This window comes from Eumetopias jubatus, unplaced genomic scaffold (assembly GCF_037043125.1).
Source record: "Eumetopias jubatus isolate StellerSeaLion01/CBP00866 unplaced genomic scaffold, mEumJub1_p1.0 scaffold_6, whole genome shotgun sequence".
Classification (NCBI taxonomy): Eukaryota; Metazoa; Chordata; class Mammalia; order Carnivora; family Otariidae; genus Eumetopias; species Eumetopias jubatus.
In genome coordinates this window covers 98,930,394-98,956,292 of record NW_028274812.1, presented here as the reverse complement: position 1 = coordinate 98,956,292, position 25,899 = coordinate 98,930,394, and the positions used below count along the sequence as shown (strand labels likewise).

At 43.2% G+C, this 25,899-nt stretch overlaps 1 protein-coding gene across 1 annotated transcript; it reads right to left on the bottom strand.

Moving 5' to 3' along the window:
• Window positions 1-8,163: 8,163 nt before the first annotated feature.
• Window positions 8,164-25,651, bottom strand: MCM3 (minichromosome maintenance complex component 3). The gene is made up of 17 exons (XM_028097497.2): window positions 25,450-25,651; window positions 24,220-24,332; window positions 23,411-23,619; window positions 22,835-22,965; window positions 20,627-20,865; window positions 20,047-20,155; window positions 18,849-19,002; window positions 18,372-18,503; window positions 17,588-17,796; window positions 15,564-15,738; window positions 15,089-15,215; window positions 14,173-14,323; window positions 11,848-11,988; window positions 10,418-10,521; window positions 9,575-9,660; window positions 9,067-9,136; window positions 8,164-8,901 (listed from the first exon to the last, which is right to left on the bottom strand). Exons 1-17 carry the CDS (start codon window positions 25,525-25,527, stop codon window positions 8,703-8,705), a joined length of 2,427 nt encoding a protein of 808 aa, XP_027953298.2. The 5' UTR covers window positions 25,528-25,651; the 3' UTR covers window positions 8,164-8,702.
• Window positions 25,652-25,899: the final 248 nt, after the last annotated feature.

The window sequence follows — 25,899 nt, the reverse complement described above, 5'->3', positions numbered from 1 at the left end:
TTCCATAGTTACCCTGAATGTAAATGGGCTCAATGCCCCAATCAAAAGACACAGGCTATCAGATTGGATTAAAAAACAAGACCCATCAATATGCTGTCTGCAAGAGACTCATTTTAGACCCAAAGACACCCCCAGATTGAAAGTGAGGGGGTGGAAAACCATTTACCATGCTAATGGACACCAAAAGAAAGCTGGGGTGGCAATCCTTATATCAGACAAATTAGATTTTAAAACAAAGACTGTAATAACGGATGAAGAAGGACACTATATCCTACTTAAAGGGTCTATCCAACAAGAAGATCTAACAACTGCAAATATCTATGCCCCTAACATGGGAGCAGCCAATTATATAAGGCAATTAATAACAAAAGCAAAGAAACACATTGACAACAATACAATAATAGTGGGGGACTTTAACACCCCCCTGACTGAAATGGACAGATCATCAAAGCAAAAGATCAACAAGGAAATAAAGACTTTAAATGAAACATTGGACCAAATGGACTTCACAGACACATTCAGAACATTCCATCCCAAAGCAACGGAATATACATTCTTCTCTAGTGCCCATGGAACATTCTCCAGAATTGATCACATCCTAGGTCACAAATCAGGTCTCAACCGGTACCAAAAGATTGGGATCATTCCCTGCATATTTTCGGACCACAATGCTTTGAAACTAGAACTCAATCACAAGAGGAAAGTCGAAAAGAACTCAAATACATGGAGGCTAAAGAGCATCCTACTAAAGAATGAATGGGTCAACCAGGAAATTAAAGAAGAATTAAAAAAATTCATGGAAACCAATGAAAATGAAAACACAACTGTTCAAAATCTTTGGGATACAGCAAAGGCAGTCCTAAGAGGAAAGTATATAGCAATACAAGCCTTTCTCAAGAAATAAGAAAGGTCTCAAATACACAACCGAACCCTACACCTAAAGGAGCTAGAGAAAAAACAGCAAATAAAGCCTAAACCCAGCAGGAGAAGATAAATAAGAAAGATCAGAGCAGAAATCAATGAAATAGAAACCAAAAGAACAGTAGAACAGATCAACGAAACTAGGAGCTGGTTCTTTGAAAGAATTAACAAGATTGACAAACCCCTGGCCAGACTTATCAAAAAGAAAAGAGAAATGACTCAAATCAACAAAATTATGAATGAAAGAGGAGCAATCACAACCAACACCAAAGAAATACAAACAATTATAAGAACACATTATGAGCAACTCTATGTCAGCAAATTAGATAACCTGGAAGAAATGGATGCATTCCTAGAAATGTATCAACTACCAAAACTGAACCAGGAAGAAATAGAAAACCTGAACAGACCTATAACCACTAAGGAAATTGAAGCAGTCATCAAAAATCTCCCAACAAACAAAAGCCCGGGGCCAGATGGCTTCCCAGGGGAATTCTATCAAATATTTAAAGAAGAATTAATACCTATTCTCCTGAAACTGTTCCAAAAAATAGAAATGGAAGGAAAACTTCCAAACTCATTTTATGAGGCCACTATTACTTTGATCCCAAAACCAGACAAAGACCCCATCAAAAAGGAGAATTACAGACCAATATCCTTGATGAACATGGATGCAAAAATTCTCACCAAAATACTAGTCAATAGGATCCAACAGTACATTAAAAGGATTATTCACCATGACCAAGTGGGATTTATCCCTGGGCTGCAAGGTTGGTTCAACATCCGCAAGTAAATCAACGTGACACAATACATTAACAAAAAAAAGAACAAGAATCATATGATCCTCTCAATAGATGCAGAAAAAGCATTTGACAAAGTACAGCATCCTTTCTTGATCAAAACTCTTCAGAGTATGGGGATAGAGGGTACATACCTCAATATCATAAAAGCCATCTATGAAAAACCTACAGCGAATATCATTCTCAATGGGGAAAAGCTGAGAGCTTTTCCCCTAAGGTCAGGAACGTGGCAGGGATGTCCACTATCACCACTGCCATTCGACATAGTATTAGAAGTCCTAGCCACAGCAATCAGACAACAAAAAGAAATCAAAGGCATCCAAATCGGCAAAGAGGAAGTCAAACCCTCACTCTTTGCAGATGATATGATACTGTATGTGGAAAACCCAAAAGACTCCACCCCAAAACTGCTAGAATTCATACAGGAATTCAGTAAAGTAGCAGGATATAAAATCAATGCACAGAAATCAGTGGCATTCCTATACACCAACAACAAGACAGAAGAGAGACAAATCAAGGAGTTGATCCCATTTATAATTGCACCCAAAACCATAAGATACCTAGGAATAAATTTAACTAAAGAGGCAAAGGATCTGTACTCAAAAAACTATAAAATACTCATGAAAGAAATTGAGGAAGACACAAAGAAATGGAAAAACGTTCCATGCTCATGGATTGGAAGAACAAACATTGTGAAGATGTCAATGCTACCTAGAGCAATCTACACATTCAATGCAATCCCCAACAAAATACCATCCACTTTTTTCAAAGAAATGGAACAAATAATCCTAAAATTTGTATGGAACCAGAAGAGACCCCGAATAGCCAGAGGAATGTTGAAAAAGAAAAGCAAAGCTGGCGGCATCACAATTCCGGACTTCCAGCTCTATTACAAAGGTGTCATCATCAAGACAGTATGGTACTGGCACAAAAACAGACACATAGATCAGTGGAACAGAATCGAGAGCCCAGAAATGGACCCTCAACTCTATGGTCAACTAATCTTTGACAAAGCAGGAAAGAATGTCCAATGGCAAAAAGACAGTCTCTTCAACAAATGGTGTTGGGAAAATTGGACAGCCACATGCAGAAGAATGAAATTGGACCATTTCCTTACACCACACACAAAAATAGACTCCAAATGGTTGAAAGACCTAAACGTGAGACAGGAGTCCATCAAAATCCTAAAGGAGAACACAGGTAGCAACCTCTTCGACCTCAGCCGCAGCAACTTCTTCCTAGAAACATTGCCAAAGGCAAAGGAAGCCAGGGCAAAAATGAACTATTGGGATTTCATCAAGATAAAAAGCTTTTGCACAGCAAAAGAAACAGTCCACAAAACCAAAAGACAACCGACAGAATGGGAGAGAATATTTGCAAATGACATATCAGATAAAGGGCTAGTATCCAAAATCTATAAAGAACTCATCAAACTCAACACCCAAAGAACAAATAATCCAATCAAGAAATGGGCAGAAGACATGAACAGACATTTTTCCAAAGAAGACACCCAAATGGCCAACAGACACATGAAAAAGTGCTCAACATCGCTCGGCATCAGGGAAATCCAAATCAAAACCTCAATGAGATACCACCTCACACCAGTCAGAATGGCTAAAATTAACAAGTCAGGAAACGACAGATGTTGGCAGGGATACAGAGAAAGGGGAACCCTCCTACACTGTTGGTGGGAATGCAAGTTGGTGCAGCCATTCTGGAAAACAGTATGGAGGTTCCTCAACCAGTTGAAAATAGAGCTACCATACGATGCAGCAATTGCACTACTGGGTATTTACCCCAAAGATACAAATGTAGGGATCTGAAGGGGTACATGCACCCCAATGTTTATAGCAGCAATGTCCACAATAGCCAAACTGTGGAAAGAGCCAAGATGTCCATCGACAGATGAGTGGATAAAGAAGATGTGGTATATATACACAATGGAATATTATGCAGCCATCAAAAGGAACAAGATCTTGCCATTTGCAATGACGTGGATGGAACTGGAGGGTGTTATGCTGAGTGAAATAAGTCAATCAGAGAAAGACATGTATTATATGACCTCACTGATATCAGGAATTCTTAATCTCAGGAAACAAACTGAGGGTTGCTTGAGTGGTGGGGGGTGGGAGGGAGGGGGTGGCTGGGTGATAGACATTGGGGAGGGTATGTGCTATGGTGAGCGCTGTGAATTGTGCAAGACTGTTGAATCACAGATCTGTACCTCTGAAACAAATAATGCAATATATGTTAAGAAAAAAAAAAAAGAAGATAGCAGGAGGGGAAGAATGAAGGGGAGTAAGTCGGAGGGGGAGACGAACCATGAGAGACGATGGACTCTGAGAAACAAACTGAGGGTTCTAGAGGGGAGGGGGGTGGGGGGTGGGTTAGCCTGGTGATGGGTATTAAAGAGGGCACATTCTGCGTGGAGCACTGGGTGTTATGCACAAAGAATGAATCATGGAACACTATATCAAAAGCTAATGATGTAATGTATGGTGATTAACATAACAATAAAAAATTTTTTTAAAAAGGATAAATTATAATAGTTATAGTAAGGTGGTAAAATAATTTTTGTTCTCTATTTTGTACATTATGTTTTATTAGTCACAGTAACATTTTTAAAAAAATAGAACTACGGGGTCACCTGGGTGCCTCAGTCGTTAAGTGTCTGCCTTCGGCTCGCGTCATGATCCCTGGGTCCTGGGATCGAGTCCCACATTGGGCTCCCTGCTCAGCGGGAAGTCTGCTTCTCCCTCCCCACTCCCCCTGCTTGTGTTCCCTCTCTCAGTGTCTCTGTCAAATAAATCAAATCTTTAAAAAAAAAAAATAGAACTATGCACATAGTTCAACTCCAACTTTAGGCTACATTTTTGGAGATCTTATCAAACTTTATTATAGCTCTCATTCAGGACTCCATTCACATATTAATAGAATAGTAGCACACATACGTAAGATGGCATGAGCCGACCTTTCTATATCAAGGTTAAATGTTGGTACTTAAAGGTAGGAAGGCTTAGCTTGCTAGCAAAAGTACCTGCTGGGAGAACGATTATCAGAACAGTAGATCTCAGCAGAGGTTAATATCCTCCTACAGGCTGTGGGAACATACTCAGGGTTTAATAGTAAAAATATTTCAAAAAAGAATTTAGAATCTTAATTGTCTCCCTTGAGGAAAGACTGAAGAGAATGAGCTAGGATTACATGCTGGTTAATAACGGACCAGAGAGAAACCAGCATTCAATCCTGAGGCATCAGACCTGACAATGAAAGTGAACTAGGTTTGTATTTCAGCAAACTAAAATGAAGTTAAACAAAAACACATTTTATTCTAAAATTTTTCTAGGAATTAAATAAAACCCCTTGAGATAAATGGAAACATCCCAGAGTTCTACCCACAAAATAGAGAAGCCCCAAAATCACTACCCTCAAAAAGGATATTTAACAAGATGCTGGGAGACTCATTCCAACCTGCCTCCAAGTGGTGCCAGGGCCTATATAACGTGTCTTGTGGGTATAACAGACACTGGGTGCTAAGAGTCATATGCATTACCAGAAGGGACCTCAGATCACCTATTTCAACCACCTCCCTTCCCAGATAAAGAAACCAAGTTATTTCCCTCTAAGGAAGTGACTTGCCCAGTTTGGCTCACTAACTCAGCCACAGTATGTCAGAAAAGGAGCTCGAAGGCAGCACCCTTGCTTCCCAGTGCAGGGCTCATTTCCTCTGCCAACTCTGGGCTCTCTGCAGAGATTTCCTGTGCGACCCGTGCGCAGCACTCCACCTCCCCTCTTCCCTACTCTGAAGCTCAAACAGTGAGACCTGGCTCCTGGGAGAGGGGAGCAACCATGGCAGGGGAGGCAGAGAACTCCCACAGAGCTCAGGTGGCCAGCACACAGGTGACTCACACCTGCCTTATTCCACTGAGCAAACCCTTTGGGGAACCCTGACCTCGGGAAGTCTGGAATCATTAAGACCAGTTTGAAAACTCAGGAAAAATGAGAAGGGCATAACCTATTTGGTTTCTACGAGGCTTTCTCCTCGTGACCTTCGTCCTGTTTTCCTAATGATCATACCTCACAGGGCTGTTGTGAGGACAGAGGTAACACTGCCCACGCCGGGCAGATCCCAGTCCCTGGAAGAAGGCTGAGGAACCCAGTGCCACGAGCTAGAGTAAGGGTCATCCCTGTGAGAAGCACTTGAGTCAGAGCCACACTGACCAGAGGACAGGAACCATCAGGAAGTGGAAAGGCAGGGAAAAGAACAAAATTCAGGAACTCAACAAGGGGGAAATTGTTTTAAATGGCTTTGACCAAAGGATGTTTTTTGTAACACATCAAAATGAAAGTTTGTTTTTGTGAAACTTGGAATTTGCAGTAATAATGGAAGTATCATGGAGTATTTCCGTGCTGGCAGGCACTTAACATTTGCTCTCAGTTATGTCTCACAAGCCTCCCTCCAGGCAGTGAGTACCCCCATTTTACAGATCAAATAACAAGCAGGTCAACACTTACCCTGTTATTTGCTAAGTGGCAGAGGAGAGACCCCATTCCAGCAACTCTTATCAAATTGTTTTTTTTGACAACTACCTTTTCGCGTTGATACTTCATTCATCCAGGAGAGATAAGGAATAAGGTAGCATAAAATTTTCCAAGATAGGACATAGTTCTCTAAGGTTTACAAACTATCTTAATTATTTCAATGGCAAAATTAAATGTAAACAGACTTCTCTTTTTGAGTGAAGTATATAGATAATGGTGTTTTGTTTTTTTTTTTTTGTCCTGGTGAATCTGGGCCATCACGGATCTCAGCACTGTGTGTGGCAGTGACACCCTCAGGGGAGAATGACCTGCAGAGAGGTCACCCCTACATAAGCGGCTGGTCAATGCCTGCAGCAGGAAGAGAAACATAAGGACACTGAGTAGTAGACTAAATCCTTTAAATGCTTACCAACTTCTTTAAACGTTACTCTAAGTTGGGAAACTACACACACACACGTTTTTAAAATCCTGATATAAAGAGTCATTGAGTTCCTAACAGTCAATTCAATCCAATTAGCATTTATTGTGGCTACAGAATACACGATCTTCTCCCTTCCATTCTTTTGGTTAGCTTGTAGAGCGCTGAAAAGTCAGCAAGGTAAACAGCTTTACAGCTACTACAGACTGCTAGATCTGCCTACTCTCCTTCTCTGCCTCAAGTTTCTCCAGGTGTGAAGGATAGAGAGCAAGAGTTCTACTGACAAAATGTTGGACCTTTCTGGAAATGATCATTTGAGACCCCCTTCTCTTCATATCAGTACCCCATGGTAGCCCAGACCCCTTTTTGATACACTCATGCCCCCTCCCTCCATTCCTACAGTTCTTATTGTGTATGCCCCCACTGGATTTTAAAATTTCTCATTGACACATTAGATATAAATCCCTAACCGGTACCTCAAGAGCATGCAGTCCTATTTACACTCACTGCTGAGTAGAGCACAATATAGGACTCATTGAGCCAGGGCTCAATTCATGTCAGATTCTACCCCTGCCTTCTCCTGACTCTCTAGATTACTTCCAACAGGACTTGGATTTCACATCTGGGGGAAAAAAAAAATCAAAGTTGAAACTAGAACTCCCCATCTTCTGCCCCATGGTTTCAGGATAAGGTGTTCCCCCCTCATCAAAAAGGAAGAAGGAAGGGGGTGGGGGGGATGGGTTAGCCTGGTAATGGGTATTAAAGAGGGCACATATTGAATGGAACACTGGGTGTTATATGCAAACAATGAATCATGGAACATGACATCAAAAAAAAATTAATTTAAAAAAATAAAATAAAAAGGAAGAAGGAAGTACTTCACCAATCTTAGAACCAACACAACCTCCTTTACAGAGCAGCTTCCAGTTCATGTGATGCAGGTCCCCATAAAGTCACACTTTTTTTTAAGTTCTTTGGAAGCCACTCAGAGCATTACAGCAGGAAAGGAACCACCCAGGCCCCTCCACAAACTTCTGCGCAAAAAGATGAAGAGCTGAACATCCAGGTGCAAGTAGTTTCACGAGGATCCTGTAAGGGGATCTCTTTATGGGCCAGAACTCATAATATTGAGATGTCTGATATAGCAGATATTAACTTCTCTATGAATGGGCTTTGATTCAGGCTCCAAAAAGGCAGGCAAAGGGTCAACTCTCCTGATTTTCACTTGCTGGCCTCCTGTGGCCATTTAGCTATTCCAAATTGGCAGTTTGGCTTGCATAACTTTAACTGATAAATAAATGCTGGCGTCACTGAGGAAGAAAACTGCCTCTAGACCTAAGCCCCAAGGACAGCACAGCAGCCTGCTGCCACCGTGTGGTGACTTGGTGCAAATGTGGAAGCAGAAAATCCTGCAGGGCTGAGCTTTCAAGGAAAACAAAATTAAAGGTGTCGACAAAAGCAACACAGTATTAAGGCCATGTATATAATATAAAAATAGGTTAAGTTTATTCAATGTGTTGGACACTTAAGCCAGAAATATGTATTAGTTTTAACTGGTGCTACAGAAAAGAAAGCTTTCTTGCCTTCATGACTTGCTTCAGAGCTTCACTCCCACCAGCACAGAACAACCCAAAGACTATTCCAGACCAATGTGCTCAGGAAAGAAAAAACAGCCAACAAACAAGGAAAGGATGAGCAGAAACCAGCTGTGCTCCCCCCATATTCTCAGTGGTTATATGTTATTTACCACGAACAATGGTTTGGTTTGTTCTGGGTGGGAGATAAGAATGAATGAATGAATGAAGATACAACAGTCTTAGTCCTTGCCCACTTTCTTCTCTTCACCCCACAGCAGCTTTCATTGCCCATTCCCAAAGCTCAGCTTTGTCACATGTCCCTCAACTTCGGTTCAATTAACACTGTTATTCAGGAAATGAAGGCAAAGACTGGCAGGAGCAGGGAGAGGAAATATGGAAGAAACATTCTTGGCACAGCCCCCAAAGTTCAGAGATGAGTTATCCTCAGATGAGGAAGATGATGCCCTCGGAGACCATGACCTGGTTGTCATCCTGCATCTTGCTCAGCGCAGCCTGGATCTCTGCTGAAGAGAAGGGCTCTTCTCTGTCCTGGTTGATGGATTCTGTGAGGCGATTCATGCCCACTGACTGTGCGTGAGCTTCCCGGAACACATCCAAGAGGGCCACCTTGAACTCCTTCAACCTGTCCAAGTCAGAAGATGGATAAAGGAGAAGTATACAAACCCAAAAGCTCTCAGGCAAGATCGATTTAAGTGTTAATACAGTATAGGTATCCCCCAACAGTCAAATTTAGAGCTTCCTGCACATTGAGAAATAATACCATTTTAAAAACCACCTTTCTACTCACCTGGATTCACTCAATTCCACCTTCTGGGACTCCTTGGTCTCCTGTGAGTCGGCTGTCTTTGGAGTGTGCACTTCAGAGGATAAATGGTTGCAGATAATGGGAAAACAACACGGTGAAGCCACTTCCATTTCCACAGACACCAGGAAAATAATCTCCACTCCCCACACCTCACTGAGCCTACTGAACACCCACTTCCTAGGGTTCTTCTGGAACCAGCCAGGGTGAAGAAAATGAGTCGGGCAAGAGACCCGCAACATATGTTATCTGAGATGCTTATGCCAGGCTTGGCAAAGAGTGCAGTTCCTCAGGAAGGAAGCAGCAACTGAGCAAAGCCCAGTTTCCAAAGTTTTGACTGGGTTTCCCAAGGTTTTCTTGGGACAAACCTCTTGGGACACAGGGCCCTGAGCAGGACACCAAATGGCAACGCACCAGAAAATGTAGTACACAGAGCAACTAAAGTTAGCAGTCAAAGGAACCACCTCTTTATTAACAGGAGACAGTCACTCACCTTGAGGCATTTCCTCCTCTGTGTCACTGAAGTCATAGGGGTCATAGGAGTCCCCATCTTTGGCATCAGAGTGACGAGTCCTCCTCCTAAAATACCCATAGCAGTTAAGAGAACGGCTTGGGAGAAATCCATCCTGGGCCTCTGACCAGAGAAAAAGAACTAGAACAATCTACAATCAAAGCAAAATGCTAGGCCCAGGCCTACATAAATTGTTACTTTTTCTTGAAAGAGACCAAAAGTCTCTGGACTAGAACACAAACAGGCCCTGCTTCCCAATGCTCTTTTTCTCTATCAGCCACCTTAGACATTCAATCACAAGCATGAATACCATGAGGAAAGGATTCTGCAAAATACACTCAAAAATCTGTCTGAGTCAGTGTGCTCCTGCTACTTAGCATTTCTTTAGCAGGAAAGAGGTCAAAAGCATCCTACCAGGGGCGCCTGAGGGGCACAGGTGGTTAGGCATCCAAGACTCTTAAGTTTCTGCTCAGGCCCTGATCTCAGGGTTAGGGGATCAAGCCCTGCATCAGGCTCCATGCTCAGCATGGAAGTCTACTAAAGTTTCTCTCTCTGCCCTCACCCCCCTACCCCGCCATGTGCACACAAGGTCGCTCTCTCGCTCTAAAATAAATAAATCTTAAACAACAACAAAAAAGGCAGCATATGAAAGAACAGAGGGGCTAGCTAAGCTCTCTACTTTGCCTAGGTTGTCGGTGGCCTCCAACCCTACAGACCTAGGCACCCTTTCCCAACAACACCTTGATGTCAACCAGCAGTACTGATCCACCTCCCTCCCCTCCCCCAACTTATGTCTTTGTCTCCTTTCTCTTCGCTCAGCCTTACCTCTTGCTCCTCTGCTCTTGATCCTCCTGGCTTTTCTCCTCTTCATCCTCTGTCTCTGATTCACCCTCATTTCGCTTCTTTCGTTTCTTCTCCTTCTCTAGAACCTAAGACCAAGCCAAGCATGGGTGGGTGGGAAGGGTCACTGATGCTGGGAAACTGAATGAAAAACTCTGAGTAAGAGTCCCTTCTACACCATCAGCAGAAATAACTTCATGGGTCTAATGACTGAGCGAGCTTCTTTCGTCCCTGAGTCCCAGAACTGGGGGCAGAGGAATAGGCTGCTGCCCATCTTTAAAAATGCTGAGAGGTGGGGCGCCTGGCTGGCTCAGTCGGTTAAATGTCCAACTCTTGGTGTCAGCTCAGGTCATGATCTCAGCGTCATGGGACTAAGCCCCGTATCGACTCCTTGTTCAGCAGGGAGTCTGCTTGTGATTCTCTCTCCCTGTCCCTCTGCCCCTCCTCCTGGGCTTTCTCTAAAATAAATAAGTCTTTAAAAAAAAAAAATGCTGAGAGGTATGTTCAATTCCTTTGACATAGTAGATACTTAATGAGTATTTAAGGAACAAAGAAGTGAATGAAAAAAAAGTCCAGCCCATAACGGTTAGGTGGAAAACAATCCATTTCTTTATAGATCAGGTGGTTAATTTAAATTTAAGGTAACTCCCACCCTAGCAAAAAGAGTAAGCCAGAAAAAGCCTATCAGACCCACAACTAAACCCCAGAGGGCTACGGTTCACTAAACTGGAGAGGAGATGGGCAACAAGGAAAAGACAGTGAAGGCTTCAAGGCTTGGTGTCTAAAATGAAAGAAACAATGTTACAAGCAGAAGCAAAAACAGAATGACAGGTCCAAGTTTGAGAGTTCAACTTTTTTTTTTTTTAAGATTGTTTTATCTATTTATTTGTGTGTGAGAGAGAGAGTGACAGTGAGAACGCACAAGCAGGGGAGTGGCAGGCAGAGGGAGAAGCAGCTCCCCACTGAGCAAGGAGCCAGATGTGGGACTCGATCCCAGGACCCTGGGATCACGACCTGAGCCGAAGGCAGACGCTTAGCCAACTAAGCCACCCAGGAGTCCCGAGAGTTCAACTTTTGATGTGAGTTTTGAGATGCCAATGGGATACTTGAAGAGACTGGCAAAGGAAAAGGTACAGAGGGAAGAGGAAGATCACCCAGGTTAATCCTTTGGAAACATCTACTTTTTTAGGAGACAAAGGAAGTATGAATAGGCAAAGAAGCAGTCAACTGATGGTGCAGCACACCAATGAAACCAGAATCTCTGGGGCCTCTTGCATCAGTATTTTAAAGCTTCCCAGCTAGATGCTGCTTTCCACTGATGACCTAAATGCAGGTGTCACCATGGAGGGCTGGGCAGCCCAAGCACCAACATTTACTCAGAAGGAGCTCTCAGGCCCAACCATGTGAACCCTCACCTTCTTGAAGTAAGCATACTGGACCAACTCCACAGCTTCCTCTGCATCCTGCAGGTCCACGGTCTTGCTCATGCGCGCCTTGGCATGGGCTGTGGCCAATCGAATCAGAGTCTCCAGCGTCCGGGCTGTAACTGGTGATGTCTGGGGAACAAAACAAGGGAGGATTACTTGTCCAGAATTCCTTAGGCTTGCCTATCATTCCCACTGTACAAAAAAGGACAAAGATACTACCGGAATGACTCTAGGAAGTAAAAGCAAAGGATTCAGAGTTCTGTATTCTGTATAAACACCACATAAAATTCACAAAAATAAAAACAGCCAAGGAAATATGAGTGTCGAGGGAGAAAAGGGTAGGTGAACAAGGAAGAAGAAAATGAGGCATCTTACAGCTGGAAAGAAAAAAGGCTAGAAAGACTACAATAGTGAAGGAGGAAAAATAATCCTTTACTGCCAATCTGCAATGCTCCAGGAACTTTGCTTTTGTATCAACTGCATTGTTTAACACTCTCGATAACTTCTCCAAATTTTATAGTTGAGGAAATAGGACTCGGCGTTTCAAGTGACCTTGGGCAAGGTCACACTAAAGGAAGGGCGTGAAAGAGGTCATCTGAGGACAAATTTTTAAAGTTGGATAAATTCAAGTCCAGAGGATGAACAGAATTCTGGCATGTTCTCATCAAGTGGTTCTCATGGGGGTGGGTGCATACCAAACTGGTGTGCTTCTATCTTTTTTAAATGCTATTGGCTGAATGGCATCTCTGACCTAATGAATCAGAATGTCTATGTTTAGGACTGGACGTGTATTCTCTTTAAGTTTCAGGTGATTATGATGTGCCCACCTAGTTAAGCAACCCTGACATTATCCAACCTTCTCATTTCATGGATAAAAAAAACTGTGAGCTGAGATGTGAAGAAATCTGTGCAGGCCCAAAAATTAGCTGAAGACTTGGGATCAGAACAGAGGGCTAGTTCCTTCTGTCATACCCCCACATCTCCCATTGTATAATCCTTGATCTGGTCACTTCTACTTTCAAGTTTCCCAAATCATCATGGGATGGGGTATTATTTATACCCCATGGAATGGTATAAACAATACCCCATCCCACATTCAAAAACAAATATATTCACTTTTAAATAAATTCACCAAATCTTTTAAAATGATTTAAAAGCTACCAGAGTATGGCAGTTACACACTCCATTATAAGGTCCAATTCCCGGATAACCTAAAAAGCAAGTGAAATCCCAGCTTGCATTAGCAGAACTACAGAATCCAAAGTGAGAGATTTACCAGACCCACTAAGACCACAACTAAAACAGTGTTTTGTTCAATGAGAAGGCTTCTGACACACTGGAACATGTTCACATGGTGAGGGAAACAATTAAAAAGAAAAGGGGCTGCTTAATCTGAAGAAGACAAGTCATACACAATCCCCAGAAAACAAAATTAAGCCCCATGGGTTTAAGCCCAATAAATAGAAGAATATTCTAACATTTCAATGCAGTGATGTGCCGGACATGCTGCCACTGGAGATGTCAAGGAAGTCTTTGCAGAAATTCCAGAAGATGGAATGCCTGTCTGGGTGTGAGGCTGGAATAGGTGACCTGGGATCATGTCTAAATCCAAGAGTCTATGTCTACAGCACGTAACAACGGTCTTGGACTTGGGTCTTTCTGCCATGAAATCCTGTATGAACTCTACTGCCCCAAAGAGTTTAGATAAATTCACAGGCAGATTTCTAGAAACGGCTTTGGCTAACCATTATGGTTACCCAACTAATCATTTGTCAAAGTCCAGCTCTAATACCACACACTCTTCCCTCAAATTCATACCCCTTCTATAAAGTCTAAAGGAAAAACTAATAGCTTCTTCATCTAAACTCACTCTAATCATCTTTCACATTCATTTCCTTTTAGGTACCACACTGTGGTTGATATTTATAAACAGGCATATATGATCTTTCCATCTACCTTCCTGCCTCCTAAGTTCCAGATCTGAGTTCTCTGAGGAGAGCTCTTCCTATTTTAACCCTGCATGTAAGAACAGACACCAGTTCAGTTCCCAGTAGTGGCTCCTTATGTTTGCTGAATGGAATCACAGCTTCTGGAAGCCGATGTCCTCTGAACTAATGAGATAAAGGTGTTCTCACTTCATTTTCCTTTGTAGAAGGAAATGATTAGAATTGGGAGAACAAGAAGCCCTTCAGACCAGAAACAAAAAGGTGAGGAATCCCTAAGTTGAAATGCTTCCAGAGCACCCAGATAACAGGAACTCCTCAGCCTTCGACTTCAAGAATTCCCAGGTCCAACTTCCCTGTGGGGACTCACCCTGGCAGTGTCTGAGCTCATGCTGTCTTGGCTGCGCAGGCGTGAGTACTCTTCTGCAACGTAGGCAGCCGAGTCCGGAGTTAGGATGGGCTTGATGATTTTGGCCACGTGGATGTACTTCCTCATGAACGCTGCACTCACCATCTTCTCCCTGCAGGCACACACAGTGTATTCTTCTTCTCTGCCACACCTCGGCACCTGACTAGGCTGGGGGCTTGGCCTCTCCTCAGAGAAGGCAAGGTCAAGTGGCAGAGATACAATCTAAAATACGTTATCATAAATCCCACTTATATAGAACGTGTACGAGACCCTTTCACGTATATCAATTGAATTCTGTAGCTATTACTTAGGTACTTGTGAGGTAAAAGTTTAGGTATTATTTGCCCTATTTAATAGGTTAAAAACTACAGCTCAGAGAAGACTTAAATTCAGTTTTCTGACTCTAAATTCCATGTTCTTAAATGACACGTTTGAATCTATTTGCTTCCTACTGCACCACAGCCCTAAATAAGGTATAAGATCTCCCATTTTGTGACTCGAACCTTAGTCTCCCTTATCCAAATCCACCTGCACAGCACCCAGGGCATGCCATCTACTGTCCCTTTAACAGCAGCTTGTCACAAACGGCTAAAAGACTTGTGCAGTACTTCACATACAAGGATAACATAATATACCCACCATCAGTTGAGCATGTTGTCAAAGCCTTCCTTTTAGGAAGATGAGAACCTAAACCCATTCGCCACAAACACAAGGCAACTGGCCAGGAAAAGAAGTATCTAAGTGTGGGATCCAGAAAAGAAAACAGGGCCACATGGCTACGAATCCAAGCATGATCTTGCCTGGGCAGCACATAAAAACATGCTAATATGACAGAAATCTCAGGTTCCCTCAAGGGAGAAGTATGAAGAATGCTCACTTTTTCTTCTTAGTCCCATGCAGAAGGTTGTCATGCTTCTCATAAATCTGGGTGTCCTGCTGGTCTTCCTGGTTAAAATCGGGATCGTCTGTGGCCAGGATATCCACGGCACTACCCAAAGGCATAGCTGGAAAACCCAAGTTGGGAGAAAGGAGAGTAAGAAATTGCTTCTTCTTAAGAGAGAAAATACTAATAAAGCAAAGACACATAGACACGTGGAGCCCACAAATAAGAAAGGTGGAACCACCTAGCTCCCAGAAGATGCTCAAAGGTGTTCCTAGACCCAGAAATGGACAAAAGACACACCTTTCAATAACTCCCAGAGAGCAAGAAGGGAGTGGTCACGCAGGCAAAGGCACCTTCAACATCAACCCAGAAACAGAAACACCCACCACGACCTGGGCCAGGTCTGAGAATAACCGCATCTGTTTAGGTGCCCCTCCGTTAATCAGTCTGACTCTTCCCTCGGCCTCACCATCGCCGTCCTGTTCCCCGGGGGCCCTGTAACGGTGCATCCTAAGGACATGGTCCGAGATCTCCCGATCCTGCTCAGGGTCCATCTGATCCAGCATGATGAAGAGCAAGTCAAACCGGGATAGCAGTGAGTCCTGCAGCCCAATGTTCTCCATGGGGGTCTTATACTGATCATACTGTGCAACGGAAGGAAAAAGGAAAGTGGAGGCGACATCAATGGGAAGGGAGGATAAGGAGGCTATTTAAAGCGATTAAAATACTTACTCAGTTCGTCTGTCTGCAACCCTTCCTCACTGAAGCTTCGGGAGACCTGAGCGAACTCAGAGCCCCCCTCCTAGATGAGGTGCCGCTAATAAGCTTATCGTAGGTCTCGAAACCAGCGTCCTCCTTCCCAAGCTTTATCTGCTCCCGCCATTCCCAGAGCAGGACTAACCTGACAGATGAATCCTTCTCCCCTGCCTGTAACTGACAAGCTGGCTAAGCCAAAAACACTTGGAAACTTTGGCGTCCCTTACTCAGAAGGTAATGAGTAAAATCGCAACGAAAATGGTCGATAATCTATAAATCATAAAGTCTTAAAGATCAAGGGAGATCTTCCCTGGGACTCAAGAACCGCTATACTTTTTTATCTTTCAATTCTGGGCCTCTGAGGCTACCGAGCCGCAGACACTTCACAGTCAGGGGTCTAACATCCTTGTGGGTAACATTAATAATGATTCTGACCACGTTCCCATTTCAGGACCAGCCATTTTCTCCCTACATTTCCCAATATAATTCTTCAGGATGACATAAACATATGTTACCATTAATCTAAAAACCAAGGATCTCAACCCAAGCTATGCACTATCACCAACCTATGGAGCCTTTCTAAACCATAGCTACCAAAAGCCCCAACCCAAAGATTTGAATTCAGAAACCCTGGACTGGGGACCAGGCACCTGCATGTTTAAAAAACTCCACAAAAACAGGTAACCCCATACACTGTGGAATTGTAAATTGCCAGAGCACAGTATGGGCTCTGGGTTCAAATCCTGACTCTGCCGTTTTCTAGTTTGCAACTCTTGAGTAAGTTACTTAATTTTTTATGTCTCCATTTTCTCACCTGTAAGATAAGGATAACAACTACCTACCCACAAGGTTATCGTGAGGATAAAAGCAAATTACTTGTAAATCTTAGTTAATAGTAGTATTATGGTACAATCTTTAAAGAGGGCAATTTGGCAATCTCTACCAAAATGAAAATGCATATAACTCTTTAATCCAGCGATTCTGTTACTAGGCATTTATCATACAGATATGTGTAACAAAATACATATAAAGGGATATTCACTGCAACTTCATTTCATAATAGCAAGGGGGAAAAGGGAAAATGCCAAATGCCCATCAAAGAAACTAAACAAATTACTGTAAAGCCATACAATGGAATATAAGACAGCTGCCCCCCCCAAAAAAAAAGAAAAAAGAAAAGCAAAATTCGGCAAACTCCAAACTGGATAAATATAAAAGATACACCTTAGCACATGATCATCATAGTGAAAAACAAAGATAAACAGACGAATTTGGTAACAAGGAGCCATTATGGTTGTTGGTACACACTTAAGTTTTTGTTTCCCCACTCAAGAGTTGTTAGTGGTTATCTCTCAGAGAAGGGATAGGAGAGCAAAGGAAGGCTTTTAATGCCCATACTGCACTCCCTGTTCTGTTTATACATCTAACCATCTGCATATGGTACCTTTGTTGTAATGGCAATACAGGTTACTGGGTTTTGAGTGCAGGTCACTTTTGTTTTCTTCTTTGTATTTTTAAAGTTATTTTAAATAAATAACTTTCCAGGGGATTCTGATGTGGATGAAAAAGTGACAAACCACTGCCCTAAATCAAGGACAACAGCAAAACGAGGGATGAGCTTAACTTAATCTTTGGCCTATTATTCCTCCAGGACACCAAGAATCAACTTCATGGCCCAGCTACTCAGCAAAACCAAACAAAGGTGAGGATAACGGTAAAGTGCCTGATTCCACTCACCCTGCCATAGACGGGGTTGGCAGCTGCCAAAACACTGCAGCGGGCATTCAACCGAGCATGGATGCCAGCCTTGGCGATGGTGACTCGACCCTGCTCCATCACTTCATGGATGGCCGTGCGGTCCATATCGGACATCTTGTCAAATTCATCGATGCAAACCACACCACGGTCAGCAAGGACCATGGCCCCTGCTTCCAGCCGGCGCTCCCCTACGAAAGGAGGTAAAGATACGTTTTACTATCCAGGTTGTAGAAGACGAGGGGAGAGATTTCAATCTCCTTCCTAAGCACTCAATGTTGTTCATGAGAATACAGTGAGGAGCAGTCAGTTCCTAGAGACTCAGAGAAAAACCCTCATGGGTCAACCTCTTTACCTCCAATCTGAATGATCCCTAAGTAGCCAGCCTCCAACAAACTTCTTTCATCGATTCTCTATCTTCATCCTCAAGTGATTCCCCAACTAGATCTCTGCTCTCTTTTCACTAGTCTTCAAATCCCTTTCTCCAACTTATAAAATAGCACAATCTCCATTTTTATTTCCCTTCCAATTTGCAAAGGTTTCTCCTTCAAAAACTGTCTTCTAGGAGACATTCTTATCCATAGAGGGCCACCCAAAGACTTAAATAATTCACCCCCTATTGCCAGAGGATACTCAGTCTTCTACTGCCTGGCTCAAACTAACCTTTCTAGTGTATCTTCCCAGTACAAGCTTCCCAAGAGCAAACTCAAGGAAACTATGCTTGATCTCACTGCTGGACTTTTGCCAAAGACCCTTAGACCCTTACCGGTTTCCTGGTCTGTAGTGACAGCAGCTGTCAGACCCACTCCAGAGGAGCCCCGGCCAGTGGTGGGGATAGCCCGGGGAGCAGTGCACAGAACATAGCGTAGAAGCTGAGACTTGGCAACCGATGGGTCCCCTGTAATTGGATGGGGCAGTGGTGACTTGCTAGGAAACTCCTCCCCCCGACCCCCAGCAAGTTCTACTTTTCTAGTACAGCTCTTGGCGTAACAGAAATTCACAGTAACTGGTTGTAAATAATATTCCTTTCACTTGTAATGGCAAGTTACAGGAAGAATATATTTTAGACATTATAAATCAGGAAATACAAAAATGAGAATAGTAAGAAAAGGTTCATTTTAGTCTTCTGCCCTTTGATGGAAATGAAATACACCAGGTAGAGAATACACAATCTTACAGATTATAGATTCCCACAAGCACACTCCACAAGGGAAGACCAAGAATCTGATCCCCAATGCCATACCGATCAGGAGAATATTGATGTCCCCACGGATGTGGCTGCCATTTTCAAGGTCTCGTTCCACCCCTCCCAAGAGCAAGCAGAGAATTGCCTTCTTAACATAGTCGTGCCCATGGATGCTAGGGGCCAATGACCTGGCCAGCTGGTCAAAGATATCCTACAGGAGGAATAACCAAAGATGTGAAAAGCCTAGTGAGATTCAGTGGGGTTTTGCTGAGCTCTGCTTTATACTTTAGCTTATAAAAATGCTTGAAGAACTCCACAAATGTAGACACTGTTTTTAACTGTACACTGAACAGACCATTGTCAGAACAGATAAAGAGAAAGCCTGTATTCCAAAACCTCCTTAGAGGTTTAATATTTAAGAAAAAAGTATTTCCAGGTTCAAAACACTTTAAGTTTAATAAGAATGTATAATGCGATTCCAGTAACCTTTTGTTTTGGTTTGGCTTGGTTTGTTTTTTCAGTAACCTTAATCACACAGGCATACACAGATGACCCTTGAACAATGCAGAAGTTAGGGGTGCCAACCCCCCATGCAGTCCAAAATCTACATATAACTTTTGATCCCCTCAAAACTTTACCATACCCCACCGCTGACCTCACCTTACCAATAACAAAAGCAGTCAATTAACATATTTTTGTATTTGATATGTACTATATGCTGTATTCTTACAATAAGTAAGCTACAGAAAGGAAAATGTCATGAAGAAAATCATAAGGAAGAGAAACATATTTATAGTACCATACTGTATTTATCAGAAAAAAACCCACAAGCAAGCAAACCCACAGAGCTCAAACTCGTGTTGTACAAGGGTCAACTGTATTTTCTTCAATTCTACCTATGGACATTTTGTCTTTAAAAAGAAAAACAAATTGGAGAACTAAAACAAAAACAACCTATCTTAAACTAAAGTAACAACGCAGCACTACTGTCTTCCATATGGACTTACTGGTACATTGATATTCTCTTATTCTTTAGGTTCACTTAGCAGCCCAGCAGGTAACAAAACAGAAATATTAAACGGCAAAAACACCCTTTTACTTGCTGACTGGGTCAAACTAAAAGCCAACACCACATCCTTTAGAGAAAAAACCTTGACCCTCCTCCTGATCCAGTATAAAGACGAAAGGCGGCCCATGCAAAACACAACCCTAACAAATCCATCCCCACCCTCAAATCCCTAAAAGATGCTCGGACCTTAGAACGAGTTTTACTGAACTTCTTGATCTTGGCTATATCCTCAGCAGAGAATGAAGGCTGAACGTCCTTGCTCATTTGCTTCACGTTACAGGCAATCAGGATAGTCCTGGGACAAAGAGGGGAATAAGAAGCCTGAGGTTTTCAATTCCTAACATCAGAGCCAACAGCAAATCAGAAAACAATAAAGAGAAAAAAGCCAAGTTGTTCTGAATTCAACAAATTGATTCTCTCTTAGTCTGCGACACAAATATGATGATGATTCTTCACCTCAGGAATTTATCCTCTGCTGCCCCACAGATCTTCCTTCAGACAGAAGTGTGGATGAGGAGGAGGTGAGAATACGTGAGAAACTCACATAAGCCAAGAGGCTATAATCATGTTACCGGTAACTCCCACTTTTAGCATAAGATAGTACTACCAGTTTTATCTGATGGAAAAGATGCATCCCATCTCCCAGGCAGCTAGACTGCTCCACCTGTCTGATGCATGCTCCAGAATATGGCAAACTAGAGCAAGAATACTATCAGAAATGCAAGCTGCTAGCAGCATGCCAAATACCTCACAACTGCCCCTTTACCTGAAGGTCCCTGAGGTGTAGCCTCCCTTCTTTCCAGGAAGGCAACGGTAGGTCCCCACCACCTGGACTCGGTCACCAGGCTTCACTTTATCTACCAAGTCATCATCCAGAATGACGTCCACAGAGCGGGGAAGTTGACCAGCTGGGGCCTTCTCCGGCATCTCCTGGATAGTTATGGTCTGGTGGTCCTTGTAGACAGAAAGGCCATATTCGGTCTCGAGGGGATTGTTTTCCTCGTCCTGAAAAAGACACACAGAAAAGCATTGCTATCTCATCCTGGTGTTAGAAATGCCACACTCATTTTTTGTAGGAAATAAATATGATTTGGAAATGACCTCATGAGATTTTAGTATCTAGGAACAAAAAAAGCCAAATGTCTTCTCCAGTTTTTTCCATTCCCACCTGTACTAGTAACAAATCATCTAATGGAAGGGACAACTATAGTCTGAGGGAACCATGGCTATATTAATATCTAAATTAAGATTCTTATTTCCCCTGTACTATGACACAATATTTCCACTCCTAGGTAATATCCGACAGAAACATTCTTCCAAAGCCACATATTACAATGTTCACAGCAGCATTATTCCCAAGAGCCAAAAATTAGAAAATATCCAAATGCTATCAACAGAATGGTCAAATAAATGTGGTATATCAACCCAAATGAATACTATACCGCAATGAAAATGTATAAAATACACCTATACACAACATGGATGAATCTCAAAAACATCTGTTGAACAAAGGAAGCCCAATATTTAGATAAAATATAAAAACCAGGCAAAAGTACTGCATGTTGCTAGATATCAGGATAGGGTTAACCTTGGGGAGTGTTGGCCCTCAAACATTTCTGAGTGCTAGGAAGGTTCTGTTTCCTGGTTTGGAGGCTGATTTTACAGGTATTTTCAGCTTGTGAAATTTCAGTGAGCTGCATACTTATATAAACTTTCCTGTATGTATATTGAACTTTAGTAAAAACATTTTAAACTTTTACTTCCTTGCCACTTGAATTTTCTAAAAACACAAGAGCTGCCACTTATTGAGTACTTACTACGTACAAGGTATTGTGCTATTATCTTATGAGATTATCTCATGTAATCATCCTAACAACTCAGTAAAGCAGGTACCTTTCACATGTAACAAATAAGGAAACCGAGGCTGGAGAGGTTAAATAAGTTCCCCAAGTCACATAGGAAATTGCAGAGCCAGGACTTCAGGCAAGTATTAACTCCAAAGCCATGTTCTTCAGTACCACATTAGATGACCTCCAGGAGTTCAGTGTATTTCAGGTCTTGAGCAAAGAAGCTTGGCCCCAATAATCAGCAGAAGACTACTCTCTGGGTAGTTACTGAAGACATTCTAGAAGGAGGGATCTTACTGAAGAAGAGAGCAGGGTGACTTAGAAAATGCAACTGGCCTGAAACTAAAAGGACTTGGGTCCTAGCCCTGAGGGTCATCACTAAGGACTGGACCATGTGCAAGTCACCTAACCTCTCCAAATCTCAGCATTTCACCTGGAGACAGACTAAATGATTCTAAAGTATGCTTCAGTTATAATTCTAAGGTACTCACTCTTGTTTTAAGATTCCTGCATCAATTGCGTTGAAAGTAAGAACTGGGTCTCACTCATATCTGTATCCTCCACAGTGCTTAGCAATTCTTTGGATACAGTGGCCCTCAATTAAAAATTTGATGGCAGGGGCAGGTATTCTTTGATAGAATGAATTCAGACATCAAGTAACCAACATTAATCCTCTTCTGTTTCATTAAGAGAGCCTCACATTGTCCTCAGTTCAGATCAATCTGAACACTATAAAGCCATTTCCAATGCCATTCTTCTCCCAACCCAAAGTAAAATATTCGCAAATATTTCATGGTAACATTATAGTGTAAGTATTCTCCCATATTACTTCAAGTAGATCATAAAGTTATATATAACTTTGCTAAAAGATCTATGTAGATTAATGACTTTTTTCAATCCTTCCATAATCTGCCAAATTTTATAGAGTATTTATTCTTTTTAAAAAAAATAAGAATTGAAGACTTTCGTATTAAACTCTGGTTAGCAATTAATCTTTCCTTTAGATTAATCCTTACTGTTCATCTGATTTACTTCAGAAAACTTCAGGTATCACTCAATTATTTGCATTAAAACAGACATCTTTGATTCCAACCTCCCAAGAAGCCCAATTAATTCCTTCCCCTCACCTTGGTGGGATAGACAGAGCTGGAAGGAAAAGCCACCAGGGTGGTGAGATCAGAATAACGTCGCTCTATAGTCTTCTTGGTAGCAGGGCAGTAGTGGACACTGCGGACGACTTTGGGACGAACTAGAGAGCCTAGCAATGGAAAACATGCATATGAAGTCATGCAAACTAGACAGTGACAGAATCTGACCCAGGCAAGTCTATCATGACTCTAACACTGTGTTCTTCTGACTAGTTTAAGCTGTTTCAATAATAGTTGTCATTTATTCATTTTTATATTTATATTTAGAACATCAACATGTCTATATAAAACTTCAAGTACAACTGATCCTGACCAAGAAATGACAGGAGTTCAGAGTTAGAATGAGAAGACTGCCAAGAGCAAGACTCCCCTACGCTCAGCAGAGTTCAGCATTCTGGACCCCCTAATCATTGTGCACACTACAGCTCCTTCCAGCTTCACCCTGTTAAGTTCGATGCTATATGCTACCCAACTCTACTCGCCCTCTCCCGCTTCCCCAGCCCCTTAGGGGCTATCCCACCTCCATTCCCTTAGCCCCGACTTGAAGCCACTCACACTTAGTGACAATGCCCTCCACGCAGACCACACAGCTGAGGAAGCAGGAGGTAAGAGTCCGGGGAGAGACATGCTTGGAGCCAAAGCTGCCCTCCAATCCTATGTAGAACTCCTCATACTGCTTGGCATAGGTAGCATCAATGGAGGCCACAAAATCCTTTAAAGCCCGCTGGAAGGCAACCAGCTCCTCAAAGGCATTGCTCAGGAGGCTGGACATGGACGAGAGAGAAAATAATTAGGCAGAGAGAGAAAAACTCGAAAAAAATCGACCCTCAAAAATAAAAGTAGTGTGAAAATCTAGTGCCTTTCTCCTCCTGTCCTAGAAGACTCAGTAAAACACATAACTGACAGCTAACTTGAACTTCTCAAAGATGCAGAAATGATACTCAGTTAAAACATGGAAGGAGGAGCTCTTAAGAGGAAAACACCAGGGATGTCTGGGTGGCTCAGTCGATTAAGCAGCTGCCTTCAGCCCAGGTCATGATCCCAGGGTCCTGGGATCCACTCCCGTATTGGGCTCCTTGCCCAGAGGGAAGCCTGCTTCTCCCTCTCCCTCTGCCTCACGCTCCCCTGCTTGTACGCTCTCTTTCTCTCCGAGAAATAAATAAATAAAATCTTAAAAAAAAAAGAGGAAAACACCCACCACCTACTTTGGGAAGAAGAGAAAAACAGAAGCGGGTGAGGCAATGAGGGCCAAAAACATTTCATCCAGGTCCTCTCCTGGGAAGCCTGTTCCAATCCGGGGAAAAGAAAGGGGAGCCATTGTCACCCAGAGCCAGGATAACCTCTTGGGAACCCTTACCACTTACCGGTTAGCCCTCTTCTCATTTTTCCTGCGCAAGTCATTTACATTGACAATCAACCGGTATTGGTTGTCACTGATCAGCTCCCGAACTTTGCTCTGATAAATTCCCTGGTCTTCCTGCAAAATAACCACCACATATCACAATAGCCACAAATTCAAAAATAGGGTTGTATTTAAACAGAGGCAGTTCTCACAGCAAGATAAATCAATCTCTGCAGCAGAACTGACCTCAAATTTCTCCACATTTTCACTCACTAGCATGAGATTCCAAATACACCCTAAGAGGCTGTTGCAGGAGTTATAATGATCTCCTCAACGTCCCTGCTATTATTCCTATTACCATCTGCAGCTTTTCTGTATGCAGTCATTTCTGAACTTCTAATGGGGAATTAAAACAAGCTCATAATAAGTCTAAAAGGACAAGTAAAAATCATGTCAAAATGTAAATTAGCATATTAAAATGAGTTTTCATTTAAGAATTACGTAGGGAATTAAAATATTCTATTTCCCAATCTGCTGTATAACAGGGAAAGAGTTCTCTCATATCCGGACCTAAAGTAATAGGGAGCCTTACTATTTGTTTACAGACCCAGCATTATCAACCCTTTCAAGATGCTTTACCAATATTCTGTGGCTTCCAATCCTGGGTGGCATACAAAACCCCCTTTGCCTGCATAGCAAACACTTCTCTTCTGCATCTCCTTTGGCATTGAAAAAGAATGCGACCAAGTTAGGAAGTCTTTTCCGCCCCGTTGGGAAATCAGTCCTTAAAATCTGCAGGTCTAAGGTAGCGGGTCACTACGTTCTACAGCATTCGCCCTGCCCCGCCCCCCCCCCCCCGACTCCTTCCAAATTCGGAGAGCGGGGAGTGATTTCCGAAAGGCCAAAGGGAGCTTTGCCATTTTGTGCGCACTTGAAAGAAACCCGTGGCCTTTCGCGAGACCCCGCCACCATCTGCACTTCGGAGAGTTACAGGATCGCTCTCTCAAGGCTGCACGTACAGGAGACCAACCAACTACGGAATCCACCGCGAGAAACGTTCCGAGATCCGGAATGGAAGACTCCTGAGGGCGCCGGCCCGGCCGCAACAGTCCGGAAGCTCGGCGGACCTCCCGGGAGCTCCGGGCCCTGCCCCGGCCCCGCGTGGAGCAGCATCTGCCGCGGCCTCCCTCGGCCCGTCAGCGTCCCCAGGGACTCCAAGCGCCAGAGCCTCGCGCCCCCGCGCCTCCCTCACCTCGTCATCCAAGAAGTCCAGGTAATCTCTCTGCGCCTCTCGCAGCTCTATGTCGTCCAGTACCACCATCCCCGCCATGCTCGCCGCTAGGGAACCGTTTCCCCCAGATCCGCGCGGAGGGTCGTCAGATGACCCCGCCCCGGCGCGAAAACTTCCGAACTTTTCCCGCCACCAAAGGCTACGTCGAGAGGGGGCGGGGTTTTCCGGGAGGATATACACATTCTGATTGGCTGATTCCTCTTACGCGAGAATAGCGAGCATCCAATCGAGAACTTCTTCCACTTCGGCTTTCCCGAGGGGCGCCTCGCGGTGGCGGGAAATATGACATCCCGAGCCTTCTGTTTCTCTCCTCACTGACAGGCAAGCTGACCAACGGGGCCGAGAGGAGGCTCGCGGAGTCTGATCATTGGGCCGCCGGGCAAGACGAGGACGCGCTGCATTCTGGGAGTC

What these genes read in the sequence shown, in the direction of transcription:
- MCM3 (XM_028097497.2), bottom strand. Translation starts at nt 25,527, where the DNA reads ATGGCGGGGATGGTGGTACTGGACGACATAGAGCTGCGAGAGGCGCAG. An exon ending in CACTACAGACCAGGAAACCG is followed by an intron (nt 17,797 to 18,371) that starts GTAAGGGTCTAA and finishes CTCCTTTCGTAG; the next exon opens with GGGAGCGCCGGCTGGAAGCA. An exon ending in AGAGGAGGAAATGCCTCAAG is followed by an intron (nt 9,137 to 9,574) that starts GTGAGTGACTGT and finishes TATCCTCTGAAG; the next exon opens with TGCACACTCCAAAGACAGCC.